The following is a 13,596-nucleotide window of genomic DNA, read 5'->3' as shown; positions in this document are numbered from 1 at the left end:
TTGCAACGTCTTTGTGGATTTCTGTGATTAAATACGTTGGAAACATCCAGATCTTGCTGCCCATCAATGACTTAAAATGGTTGAGACTCTACCATGCAAGGTACTACAATTGTGGTCATCTTCTCCAATTTCCAAACAGGACCTACAACAAACAATCTCCAAAGTAAAACCCTCAAACCACCATCAGGACGCCATTCCAGGTTCTATCAGCAAATCCCTTGCCACAAACACCTTCTTCCCATATGGACCACCATGGTGAACTCTCTTAAACAGCGCCTCTTCCCAGAATGACTAAAAATGGGTCAACTACCACACAGTCTCCACAGTCACATTCCCGGACAAAGTCCTTGGATCCTCCAAATAGTCGATGGCTCCTTCAGAAACCTTCGACTCTGGCAACTCCTGCCTCCTGGTCCTCCTGAATTTATCCGCTAGATTTAACACTAAACCATCTGGACCTCCTTCATACTCTTGATCTGCACCTGGCATGTGGAGGCACTGATCTCAACTGGTTCTCTTCATACCTATCCATCTGCTCCCAAATTGTGAAATTGGGCAACTCGCTTTTCCAGACTAGTCGGCGTTCTCTAAGGGGTTCCTCAAACCTTGATCCTCTCCCCAGCCCTCTTTAACCTCTACCTAGAACCTCTTTGTGTGATTCTCAGAAACTCTGATATTCTCTTCCACCTCTACGCCGACGACACCCAAATATACTTGAAAATCTCATCTACGGAAGGCATTGCCCTGCACTCAAAATCACTCTTCAAAACTGGCTGTCTAACCACCATTTAAGACTCAACCCACCAAAAACAATTTTTTTGATCTTGCCTCTGAAAGCAAAAACGGCAGTGCAAAAATGGATGGCCAAATGTTGTCCTCCCCCCCCCCCCCCCCCAGAAGGGCTGCCCCACCATTGTACAGAGTGCCAGATCACTATGCATCACCCTTGATAACCATCTCAATCTTCACAGCGATATCGTAGCCATGACCAACAGTGCACAACCCCAACTTAGGCAGCTTTGGGGTATCAGGCAATTAATTCCAGAACAAGACCTCAAAATAGTGGTGCAGTCTCTTGTTCTCTCTATACTAGACTGTGAAATTGCCCTTCTCTCAGATATTCTCAAGGTTTACCTAGGCCCACTGAGATCAACCCTACATACTGCAGCAAGCTTCCTTTTAGGTCTCAAGAAATTTGACTACATTTCCCCTGCCCTGCTAACCCCCTGTTGGCTCCCCATTGAAGCGCAATCCCAATTCAAAATTGCTTGCATTCCCCCCAGATCGCTTCACTCCTCCTCACCCTCCAATCTAAACAAGAAACTTGAAATCTCCGGAGCAAATAGGGGCTCCAGAAATGCCCAATCCCTGCTACTGGAACCCCCACCTTCATTCGAGAACGATACAAGAACCAATCTATCTCTGGAAGTGCCAGTAGAATCTGGAGCTCTCTGCCTCCCTCCCTGCCTCCGTCTAACCACCTGCCTAGTAACGTTCAAAAGGGACCTCAAGCTCCTCCTTTTTTAAAGACATCTTGGTTAATTCACCCTTGATCTGACCAGTGGCGGCTCCGCCGCAATGGCGGAGGAGCGTTGCCTCACTGCCTGGCTCAGAGCCAGCAAATGGAAAAAAACAAACCTGTTCTAATATAGTTTTATTTTTCATTTGCCGGCTCTGAGCCAGCGCTTAGGAAGGGGTGGGGCTGAGGCATGGGAGGGGGGGAGGAGGAGTGCTGTGTGCTCTCCCTAAGTGCGCATATGTGTTTGGCCGGGCCGGCCAAAACACATATGCACCCTTAGGTTTTTCCAGCCCGACTGAATTGAACAGCCAGGCTGGAGAAACCCGACAGACTTCCGGGTCTGAGCAGAGCATCTTTCTAACCAGCTCAGGCCAATCCCCACGCTGCTGTGCAGCACGGGATTGAATGGATGAACAACCCCCCCCCCCTTCCTCGTGACCCACTCCCTCCCTTTGCCGTAACTATTTCTTGTGATAACATCTACACACTTTCGCCATTGTAAACGTATGAGTTTAATGGCTAGTATTGTATCCTGCTGTCGTAAAGCGCTCTGATGCCTTCGGGCCATGTCCGCGCTATATAAAATTGCAAAAATAAAAAAAGGGCAGGCGTTTAGGGACGGTGCAGACTGGACAGGTCTCGGACAGGTCTCTGGTAAGCTACTTCATCCTCAGTAAGGCTGCGGTCACTCACCGTCGTTAGAAAGATGCGATGAATACCCTTGCATTTAATTCACACAGCCATCAAATCACTGGTGGAAAATGTTTTACTGCCTCATATTTTACTGCTCGGAGTTAATACTGGAACTGTTAAAACGTGAAATACTGTGTTTGTCTGCCAGGCCTGGATTTTGGGTCACGCTTTTGGCGAGATAGAAATATTTATCTCTGGCAGGCGAAAAAGAGCATTTTATTAACAACTGGTGTTCGCCTGTGTGGGGGGAAAAAAACCCGACCCTTCAGCTCCCTTGTTGTTTACATCTTGGGTTGAGAGTTCTTTTAACTGCGCCGCGCGCCCGCCATCTGATAGCTTGGATGGCTCTGGTGCTTGTATTTCTGTCTTCACGCACATAATGAAGTGTGCTTTTAATTCATGTGTCACTAAATTGCTCGCAGCATATGCTTTTGTGTCAACACAAAGTGATATTAATCTTAAAAATGTTTCATCATGCAGATTTCTAGCAGCTTGCGAGCACCCCGCGAGGTTGAGATGCGTTTCCCAGCGCAAATAGGCCTCGCCGTATGCCAGCGACTTCCCAACTTGCTTGGACGAAGAGGCTGTAGGGTTGTATTTTTTGGGGACAGTAGCACCAAATTTAATCCGTGAATCCTATGAATTCTGTATGTTTCACAAACCAGAATTTGGTGGCAGCTCTCTGAAGCTGCTGGGCTTGTGCAATGTGGCGGGCGGATCCCAGAACGTGGCTTTATATTGGGAAAATGCTGCATTTATTCTGAGAGTTGGTGTGATCTCACAAACTATGGCGACTTATATGTTGCATGCAAGCTTAAGGACTGTAAAATGGGTTAATGCCAAAATGAACTATCCCTTCCAACACTGACTCTAAACTGTTCCCTGCCACATGGGATCAAGTCCAAGCCATGCCTAACCTTTCCTTTTGTTTTGGGTGTAATCGCCTCTTTCTCTTTTTCCCTAATAATTCGAAGTTTGGCATCTAGCAGCCCCACTCCATAAATGTCCCAGCCCACTCCCTACACCTTGGCAGTAATTGGGTGGCTCTCCAGAACTTCCAAAAATTGCTCTTTAACTATTGATTATATTTAGCCTAGAGACACCTTTAGCTATCTTGTGAGCCTCGTATATTCAAAAGCATGAATAAATAAAAAAATATATAGCTATATAAACACAGAGATTTCTGACTCGACCCTCTTCATCCATTGATCTGTTCAGCTGTCCTTCACATTTTGCTCCGCCACCCACCACAGCATACAGCAGGGTACTTTGGGTCAGAATTTCACCCTTCTATCTCTTGAACTGTAATTGATCTTTCTACACATTTGCCTAAAAAAGGGCACTTAAGTGCCAGGGCTGGAGGATCATGCATTTATTTATTTTCTTCCTTCCTTCCTCCCCTCCATTTCCCCTTCCCCATGGAAGCATTTGTACTGCTCTGTTAAAATTATTATTGTTTGTGGTGACTATTTCTTCTTCTTTTTTTTTTTTTTTTTTTTAGTGAAACGGTTTTTGTTGCAAACAAGGCTACCACGTTTAGGAGGCATTTCTCGTTTTCTTTTGTGGCGTATGGTTGGAAATACATTTAAAGAAAAAATAATGACCGGGCAAATGGTGAGACTTATCGGCTTTGCCAATGCTTGTCCCCCCCCCCCCTCCTTGAATCCTCTTGTGGCACTCTCTGAGACCTCCAGAATATCTCTGGCCTCTCATATAAATTAAACACCAACTATCCACCTTCTTTGAACCTACAGTAAGATAGCGTGTTCCTTGGTAGGAGCACCTCACTCAGCCTGGTAGAAACGTGTTATCGAACGCTTACCTGCTCAACACCGAAAAGTGGTGTGGAATTCTGTATCCTGAGGTGGATTGCAATATCCGACCTACGTTCCTTTTAGTTTTGCTAATTGGTGCCGTTTTGCTAGTCCACAGTGCAGCCTCCTTGGGTGAGAGAGTTGAACGCACACTTTTTGGCCACTTAACTTTGATGGAAGGGATTTTAAGCTATTGATTATTTAAACTCTATCTCCCTTTTATCCTTAACCCCTGTGCAAGAATGCGCATGCAACTAAAAGCCATAAGAAAAAAGTGTCATGTACATGCAAGACGCAAATTACATTAGGTTATAAACTCAAAAAGCAACAGAATGCGACTATAGTAGTATGACTGGGAGGTCTTGCTGGAGATCAGGTATAGATCAGAATCATATATGTATTAATTTGCTAATTTTTTGTTTTTTGGGTCCAATGTATCAAACGTTCTTTATTTTGGTTGAAGCAGTACATCCTCCATACATTTCGAATAGAAATGCTCAGAAAGATGACACACATGCTGGACAGGACCATTTCCCATGCCAGGCCAATAAAGGTATTGAGGTTGAAGCAATTGGCTAACTGCATGACAAAATATTGTAAATATGTCCTTTCACATTTTCCATATGCATCTCACATTCTTACTGAAACCATGGAGTCACTTTGCATTGTTCCTCTTAATAGCCTTCTCCTCCCTACACTTGTCAAGACTTGTTGATAGCTTCTTACCTTTTGGCTATGCTCTGGATTAATTGTTTTGTTGCCTCTGTTCAGCCGTTTTGTTATTTCTGATAGGCCATAGGCTGAATGCACAGGCATTAATGTCCTCCACCATGTTCACATTGCGTGTTAGTGCAAGTTTAAACTACCTCACTAAGCGACGAACATATATACAAGTGAAGTGTTAGTAGACAATGACTCCATGAGCATGTCTTCTATTCTAGCCATCAAGGGTACCTCTAGACAGGAGGTGAAGAAATATGAAAACAAAACCAACAAACATGCCTTCTGGAGCTATGCTTCCATGACCTGAACTGACCTCCCCACTTCCATTGGGACCACCCTAACTCTCCTTGAGTGGCCCCTGGGCACATATCTTCAAAGAACTTTGCATCTCAATGTCTTAAGAAAGACCCGTTCCCTGCTCGGCACTCCCAAGCTACCCTACCCTCCACCCAGGAAAAGTTCTCAGATTGAAATGTTTGCCTTTCAGAAATGCTCTACTACCATTGGCTAGGTTGCCACTATATAAATACCACATACATATATAGATAATCATTGTTGTGGAATCTAGCAATGGGCAGTCTCGCAGTTTACATAGACCTTGTAAGGAACAAGAACTGAAACTGACTAAACTGTCTGCCCAGCCCATGTAGAAAACCAAGATTGCAAGGTGCTTTCCCTTTGTGTGTCCCCCCCCCCCCCCACCCACCCTTGGGGTTGTGTTCAAACAACAGTTTTTGTGCTGTCCCAGTGCTTAATTTGAGCTGGTGGCTTCTGGTGCTCGGTACCTGCACTTATGGCAGTCTGCTACATGGTGGTGCTGTTTGTATAATGTAGAGATGAGCTCAACAGTTGTTGATTAATCCAGTATACATTACAATGAGTAATACCTGCCACCCAAGCCATTCCTATAGCTTTGGGGTCCTGGAACAGTAAATTGTCACACTCCTAGGAGGCTAAAAGTAGTTGTGTTGGTACTGTCATTGGCAGATATGGCAGGGGCAATCAGTGGTATAAGCTGCAGTGGCCTCCTGACGAGTGCCCTGGCACTAATTTATTTTACAGACTAAGTACTGTGATGTCCTCCATATAAATAATATATTCATACTTTCATGTCAATATGTTATGGTGATGTCTGTACATTACATATATATTTTTCCAATTTTGGGTTCACTCTCATTTTGGGGATATTGGCAAATACAACTTTACAAGACATGTGGGTTCCCACAGATTCACCTCCATTGATTAATCACCTCTGTTAGTTAGTTAATGGAATAACGAATCTCGACTCCAAGTGCATGGAACACCACCGTTGCCTATATAATGTCGGAAAACCTTATTTTTCTTCATTTTTAGGTCTCGCCTGACCCAGCGCATGCGCTGGTCTGGCGAGACTTATTGAGAGGGCTCCAAAAAGTGCTACCAAGCCAGCCTAGAGCTACAGTGCATATGCGCGCGCCGCGCTTGACTGCGATTACTTTCACGTTTGCGGCCGCACGGCCGCTTGGCATAGCCAATAGGTCTCGCTTTTTGAACCTTATAAGTATTTAGTTATGCAACTGTTGCATGGCTAAACACTTATAAGGTCCCAAAGGCGAGACATATTGGCTATGCCAATGCTTGTTATAATTGTGAAAAATGCTGTGCATGCACTAAAAATGCGCACTTTTTCTGTACAAGCGGTTTGTGAACGCTAATGATTTCTCAAGTATAGCATTACAGCTACAAAACCAATAACTTATATCACAGGCTAGTTTCACTGAATTAGTTTGCAGCACCACTTTATTTACGCAAAATGCTGAGCCATCTACATTATAGTATGAACCGCTATATAAATAAGAGGCAATGAAGTTGTGAATTGTAACATCAATGATTTCTCTGGCGTCCATGCAAGTTTCAGCAGTTAATTCATCTTTTAACTGAGCCATCATCAGGGTGAAGTCAAATGTATCACAATATCCGAGGTCACCGTAACAGCCAGTGACGTACGTTGTAATGTAAAGCGGTCAGATTGTGTTAGTATTTCAGATCATACATGAATGAAAGACTCCGACCCCTTTCCTGTCTAAACAACCTTCTGATGCCTTCACTTAATAAGTAGAGCGTTTTTTATCACAACATACGGACGCTCGTTTATTTAACTCCTGAACCTACTATTGTCAAAGTCAAGAAATAAACCATCTTCAGTCCTTTATTTTATAGCACATAAACCTAATGGTTTCAAAACGTAGTTGAGCACTTACAAAATGTGGTGCAAAGCATATATACTTCTATCGAATGTGAGTATAGACCTACTTTGGTGTGTTCCAACTCTCGATATCCATTTCTGCTGTACTGAGGGAACCTCAAACACCAAGTTGCTTCTTGTGGAGCACAGTTTTATGCAAATTATTCACAGTATAATTCAATTTCGTTTGTAAACGATACCTTGATACCCTATCATCTTGTGGCGTTCATCAAACCGAAGTACCTTTTGTTGCAGGATCATTATTGTTCGCATATACCAAGTGTTCAGTTCAACCCTATCGTGAATATGTATGTTGATGTGATCTATTGACAATTGTTTACACCAGATAATAAGAAGCTTTTCAATTATCACACAGGTCACTCTGATGAACTTTCCATGCACGCTAAACTCAAGCTATTGAGAATGTGTGTGATAACACTAGCCAAAGCATAAGTGATATTCTGAAATCAGTAGGACCACTGTTTTGCATTGTACTTTATTCAATGATCTAGAAGGCTTGCCAGGGGGTGGGGGTGGGGGGGGGGTGGGGGGGGAAGGGGAAGGGTTCCATCCCAATCTGTCTGAAATCCCAAAGACCATAGATCTATTCTGTTCCACGCCACCATCTTGCAATGACAACGAAGAGCATCCAGTGACCTTGTGTAGTTTGTTGAGGTTTCAGAAGGCATCCTGCTGGGGGAAGGCCGGATCTCTAAGCATAGGCATCTGTTAATCTCCCCAGCAGTGAAAGGTCCAGATCTTGGGTAGCCGCGCCACAAGGGGTGTGCACTTGTTCGCAGTCCGTCACTGTGCCATTTATCGCTGTCAGTCATTCATGTTTGAATCCATACTTAAGGTCTGCTATGGCCAAGCACTGCCTTAAGATGCTCATCTTTGGAAAAAGCTAAACATTGGCCAACAAGTGTAGAAAGCAGTGGAGGGCAGGAGTTGCAAGAAGAACAGAGGGAAAGGGAGGACTACATTGCAACATTTTGACAGTTTTGTGCCCTCCTTTGCAGATGAAAACTGGGATGATGACCAACTGCTTGGATTTGTGCCTTGCAACGAGAACTTTGTGACCGGCTGCAACATCATCAACGGGAAATGCGAGTGTGACACGATCCGGACCTGCAATGATCCGTTTGAATTTCCAAGCCAGGATACTTGCCTGACCGCCTTAAGGAGAATTGAAGGTAAGAGCACATAAACCTAATCTTTAAAAAAGAAGGCTGAGAATTTTTGCTTTTTCCAGACTTAACCTATTTTGCAGGCGTAACAGCTGGCCACATGCAGTGCAGGCACGGGTATGTAGGCATTGAGACGGTTGTGTGAGTGGGCTGCCAAGGACTGTTAAAATATGTAAGTAAATGATTCTTGTGTGGTCTGGTTCCGTAGAGTTTTCATTTACTCGTGAAGGGCAGTTGACAGGCTGCAGCAAGGAAGCGGACGAGTTTGGCTAGTAGCTTGCATTCCTGCAGGGTAGGACCTGTTTTCTTCGTGCCACTGGTGTCTGCGAACGAAGCCGCCAAGGAAAGAAGATAAAAAGTTCTAAATGTGGAAAAACAGATTTGCAGCGGCATGAAGGTGGTTGTAGGGATTGTTCCAGAGAAGTTACTGTTTTGCAAAACCACAGTCCATGTTAAAAAATATAACCCTAAAAGAGGTATGCTTTCCATTTGATGGTGGCATCGGTGTCCAAGTGGCCCCTTGTCAGGCATTACACCGTCCTCCTGTGACTTTTCCCCCAAAGTTGCTTTGCATGATGGAGTTAATAAGCCCTGTCAATGGCAAGCAGGACGTTGAGAGTGCAATGCAGTTAACTAAACGACTGTCATGCGGAGTAATGGCAGCTTTGTTGTTTGTTTGGTACTTCTCATGTTAAGTAACTCTTCTAGTACGGTTCATCCACAGTTTCCTGCTGGGTTAAGGTTCTTGCACATGCAGCATTGTTTTCCAAGTGGCGCATCCATATGTCTATGAAAGACGCACATGATGTTCTAGAGGTTGCCTGTGTGGAAGCGGTGGTGGTGGTGGTGCAGTAGTGGTCTCGTTATGATGATCTGTGGCACTTTGAAACCATTTTGGCGTTTTTCATCAAATGTTTTTGCTAGTGGGCCTAAAAGTATTTCTTGCCTGAATACATTAATCAGTCAACCATTTAACGTTTGTAAAGTAGTGTGTGCTGCTTGACGCTCCGTATGCAGTGTTTTAGTAACTTTTGGCCCATGTGCGGTCTGTTGCAAGACATATTAGTAGCTGACAGTGAGCTTAGAGTGCACTCATTGGTTATCATGGTTGACTTCATTATCACTAATGTTTGCTCGCTTCTTATTCGTTACATTGGTTGTGCTTTCCTTCCTCTTCTTGTGTTTGTCCCTCACCTGGAGCATGCGCTCATTATTTGTCACATCCCCCAGCTCATTTTTTTAGGTGCTACTTTTTTCCTTTTGTTGAAGCACGCCACCAGAGTGGATGTGTGTTCTAGCTGTGTTCTAGAATTGTTTCACTCTCTACTCCTCCAGCGAGCTCCTGTTGTTCTTGCGCCCATTTATTTTTCCCCCCTGCTCCATGTTGCTCTTTCCCTGTTAGTTTCCTTTTCTTTCTGCATCCTCCTTGTTGCTTCCCCCACCCACGGCCCTGTATTTCCCCCCAACTACGCCCCTGTGTTGCTTCCACTGCCCTCCTGTTGCTTCTCCTAACCGTCTTCTGATTACACGCCCCACTCTGTGCTCCATGTTGCTGACTCTAGCCCATGTTTCTCCCTTTGTGCTTGACCCCCGGAGAAGCTGGGTATTTGAATCTGCTTCATGGTGGTGTATATTAGGTTTGCCAAACCATATGTTCAGACCCCAAGGATGAATGGGTTTGAATATTTGGCAAGCAGGTTTGCAACTGTCTAGAGAGGTGTCTGAGAATGTTCCATTGCTGGGTGGGGGTCTTTAAAGAGGTTACAGGTAAAGGATGGAGTTGGGTTGCATCTTACAAGGAGGTCCTCACAAACGTATAAAGAAATAACTTCTGCTTTGGTGAGAGTTGTTGTGTCCCTAAATGCAAGGGCTAAGCCACCCTCTCTTTGCCTATATGATATAGCTTAAGGTTTTGATAGTCTGGTGGAGCAGCATCAAGCAATACAGGAGCCATGTCTTCCCCCAGCCATGGATCAATTACAAAGTGTAAGTCAGGTTCTGTGTCTGTCATTAGGTTGAAGATTTAGCAGTTGTTTTTAGGCGTAGAACGAGAACTTACTAGTAGGCAGTTCAAAGGAACTGTTTTTGAGGTGGTGTCATATGTGCTGCAGGAGAGTTAGTATTGTTGTTTAAGATTGTTGGTGATGTGCTAATAAAGATTGTATTTGTTCTGGGAGGACTGCAATTGAGTTGTTTTGGGGTGTTATCTTCATCTAACAAGTTTAGAAGGCCTTTTGTAGAGTCTATGTGCTTGGTGAGGAGACTGGTTATAATTGAGGGGTGGGCTGGGAAATTGTCTCTGGCATTGTTATGTGGTAGAAAAGGGTATGTGAAGTTATGAAGTGTAGTGTGGTTATCTTTTCCATATGCTGCATTATCAATGAGTGTAAGTGAGAGGTGGTAATGGAGCATGAGGGTCTGGTTTTATGGCTCTGTATTCTGCAACAGATGATAGACTGTGTATGAGTTATCGCATTAGTGGATTTAGTGTTGGGTGGTTGGTGTTTTTATTGCTTGGAAACTGTGGTAGAGATGGGTGAGTATCTGAGTTATTTGTGTTTGCATTAACTGTATAATTGATGTGTGTAGGTGTGGAATAGAGGAGTTTGGGAGTGTCTGAAATGGTTTACAGAAAACTGTTGTGCGAGTTGGAGTTTGTTTTTTTGGGGTAGTATTGTATGATATTGGCGTAGTGATTTGAAATGTAGGATTTTTATTTGTAGGATTAGGATGGTGTGTATGTTGAAGGAGATGGGAATGAGGTTGGGTGTTAAAGTAGAGTGTGAGAGTGTATGGCTAGGTTTTAGGAGGGCTTTAGGGTGAGTGGGTGAAGAGCAAGGCTTACGGATATGAAAGAGTGTTGAAGGAGTGTTATGGACTTCAGGTGGCAAGAATTAAAGGGTTGTTTGGGGGGGGAGGGTGTGATAATGGTTGATTAGAGGGATCGCATGAGAAGTTGAGCTGTTGAATGAGGAGGGTGAAATGGCACCAAGCAATACCCACAATGCTTGTCAGGGAGAACCACATAATGTCTCTAATTTAACCTGTGCTTAACCCTCTGGTAGCTCGGGAAAAAAAATCAGCCAGGCTAGGTAAAGTTCAGAGTCCTAAAAGCCAACGAAAACGGTCCAGAAAGGCAAAACGTCTGGGGGTGACCCTTCAGAGAGGGTCATGTCCAACAGCTAGCACAAGCAATATTTGGAGCTGGTAAAGGACAGTGGAAGGATTTAGGCAGAAAAGGGAGAGGATGCGTGAAATTGAGAGAAGTATTTATATGGACAGTGTGGGATAGTGACATCGTGGGGATACATGTTTTACATCGAGGCTTAGCATAAACTTGTGGTTTGGTAGAAGTTAAGGGACAAGGGGCCTTGTGTGGATGTAGGGGTAAAAAGTTATGTAGGAGTGTTTTGTAGAGGTGGAGGCTAGTGGTTGAAGGGAGTAACCTTCTTTGCTGGGAGTAGCAGGCAGGTGTTTTTGAGAGATGCTAGTATGTGCATGTTAGTTTGTCTCTACCAGATTAAACCGGGTAGGAAGGCACGCTTGTCTCCTCTGCCCTTTGCCTCAACACCCCTGCTGAGATGCCCTGGGAAGAGGGCTAATAAAGCCCAGCGATGAGGCCCAGTTTCCCCATCCTCCAGAAATGACTCGGTGGGCGTCCCCGGATCCCCAGTAGTAATTCGGTGGGAGACCACCTAAGTCTAAAGGTTAGGAATCGCTGATTTATGCAACAGTAAATACACTTCAGGCCTTAAAACGGACATTTATTGTACCTCCAATTACATAGTATTTCAGCTGGCAAAATATCCCCCTCCAAGCACCCCTTCTCCCTCCCCCAACCTTGACGCAGGGCAACATCAGCTTGAAAGATATTTTGCAAAAATCTAGTAACATTCTTAACTTTCGTTCCATTGTTCTTTCAGTCCATTGCAAGCTGTAAGACAGCCTACTGTGGACTCTTTTCTTTTCCTCCAGAGTTAAAAAAACAATCTTTAAAAAGAAAGCTGTGTCTGACGCAGAAGTAGGCTAAATCTGTGGAACCGCGTAAATTAGCCATGCTGAGCGTGACGCGTTCTGCGCCCGCTATCAGTAATAAACACCTGTTGTGATGCGCGCCGACACCACGCTGGCTCCCGAGATGGCATGAAGCCTTTCGCTTGAATAAACAACGTGCCTCACAAAAGTGTTATTGAACAGTTATCTGAATAATTGTGTTTTCTTTCTTTCAATTATTGGACACTCTTCCGAAACGGAGTTTTTTCTGTTGTAAAAAAAAGAAAATGGCGAGACCAAAATGTGCTGTTGTGTATACAAGAATGGGTTGCATATATTCGACATTGTTCAGTGAGCCAATGTCAAAGTGGAAAAGTCCTTTTCGCTTTCCAAATTCTGGGAAGCCATAATTAACACGACGAACCAACAAGGAGAAAGTGAGAAGGCAGTAGAAGTCCTTTCAAAACAAATCCCGGGGGTGAAGGGTCTCAGTGAGTGATTTGAGTGAAGTGAGTTGTCTAACATTAGTGTGACTGCTTGTGAGTCTATAGGACTCAGGGAGAAACTTAAAGGGGATGTGTTTAAATTTCGCTAGCGAATGAAAAGTGATGAAGAGAGCCAATCTTAAATCCATGACATCCCTTTACCTGGCCACTGCGCACACAAACGCATTTGTTACCAAGATTCGAACTTCAGTATTGGAACACAGTGTATATTGACTTCAGTGGGTGATTGTTCACTGTCATATTAGTAAACTCTGATGAATTTTTTTTTTTGAAACGTGCAGCGGTACTGAGGTTTAGGTAAATGTTCAGTAGAGTTGTAAGTTGAGATGCAAACTAAACAATCATTTGCAATGCAATAGTACTCACATTTACAAGAGTTTGAACTATTGGCATTGTAAATGGCAATGCCTTTTATTTATGTGTTGTTTTTAAAACAGATGATAAATAAAAGGCATTGTCATTTGTCAATGTGTTCGTGATATACATATTTTTTAAAAGAGTTATGAGAGAGCTTGTCCCAACAGCGGGCAGGACAAAGCTATTTGAGAAAATAGTGCTCTGAGGATATGATTAAAGCCTACAGAGTAACAACCAATGTAACGGGGGTGTCGCCATGGTAGGTTACAAAATGAGACAAGGCAGTACTAAGGAGGGACTACTAAGCCTATGACCAATGAACAGCCACAGTTGACAGAGCACAATGACGCAAGCCAATGAAAAATATGGGCGGAGAGTGGGCGGCGCTTCAAGGCCCTACCTGAATACAGCATGCCTCGCTGAACGGCGCATGCGCTGCCCAGGCTCGACCTTAAAGGGGGAAAATGAATAAGACATTTACTCAAAAATTATCGAACAGCATTGCATGTGCCTAACCATATTAAAGAACATGACACACTTCAAGAATGTATATGGGGGCAAACTTGACCAAAAGGGAGCA

General features: G+C 44.0%; 1 protein-coding gene across 1 annotated transcript in view; it reads left to right on the top strand.

Moving 5' to 3' along the window:
- CRIM1 (cysteine rich transmembrane BMP regulator 1) overlaps positions 1-13,596 on the top strand; it is an 816,650-nt gene that overhangs the window by 30,575 nt on the left and 772,479 nt on the right. The window contains exon 2 of the mRNA XM_085611439.1: positions 7,993-8,166. Coding sequence (XP_085467565.1) covers positions 7,993-8,166 — 174 coding nt within the window. The remainder of the gene's footprint in view (positions 1-7,992; positions 8,167-13,596) is intronic.

The sequence above is a fragment of the Triturus cristatus genome, chromosome 6, assembly GCF_964204655.1.
Source record: "Triturus cristatus chromosome 6, aTriCri1.1, whole genome shotgun sequence".
Taxonomy (NCBI): Eukaryota; Metazoa; Chordata; class Amphibia; order Caudata; family Salamandridae; genus Triturus; species Triturus cristatus.
This window is presented reverse-complemented; position numbering and strand designations above follow the sequence as displayed.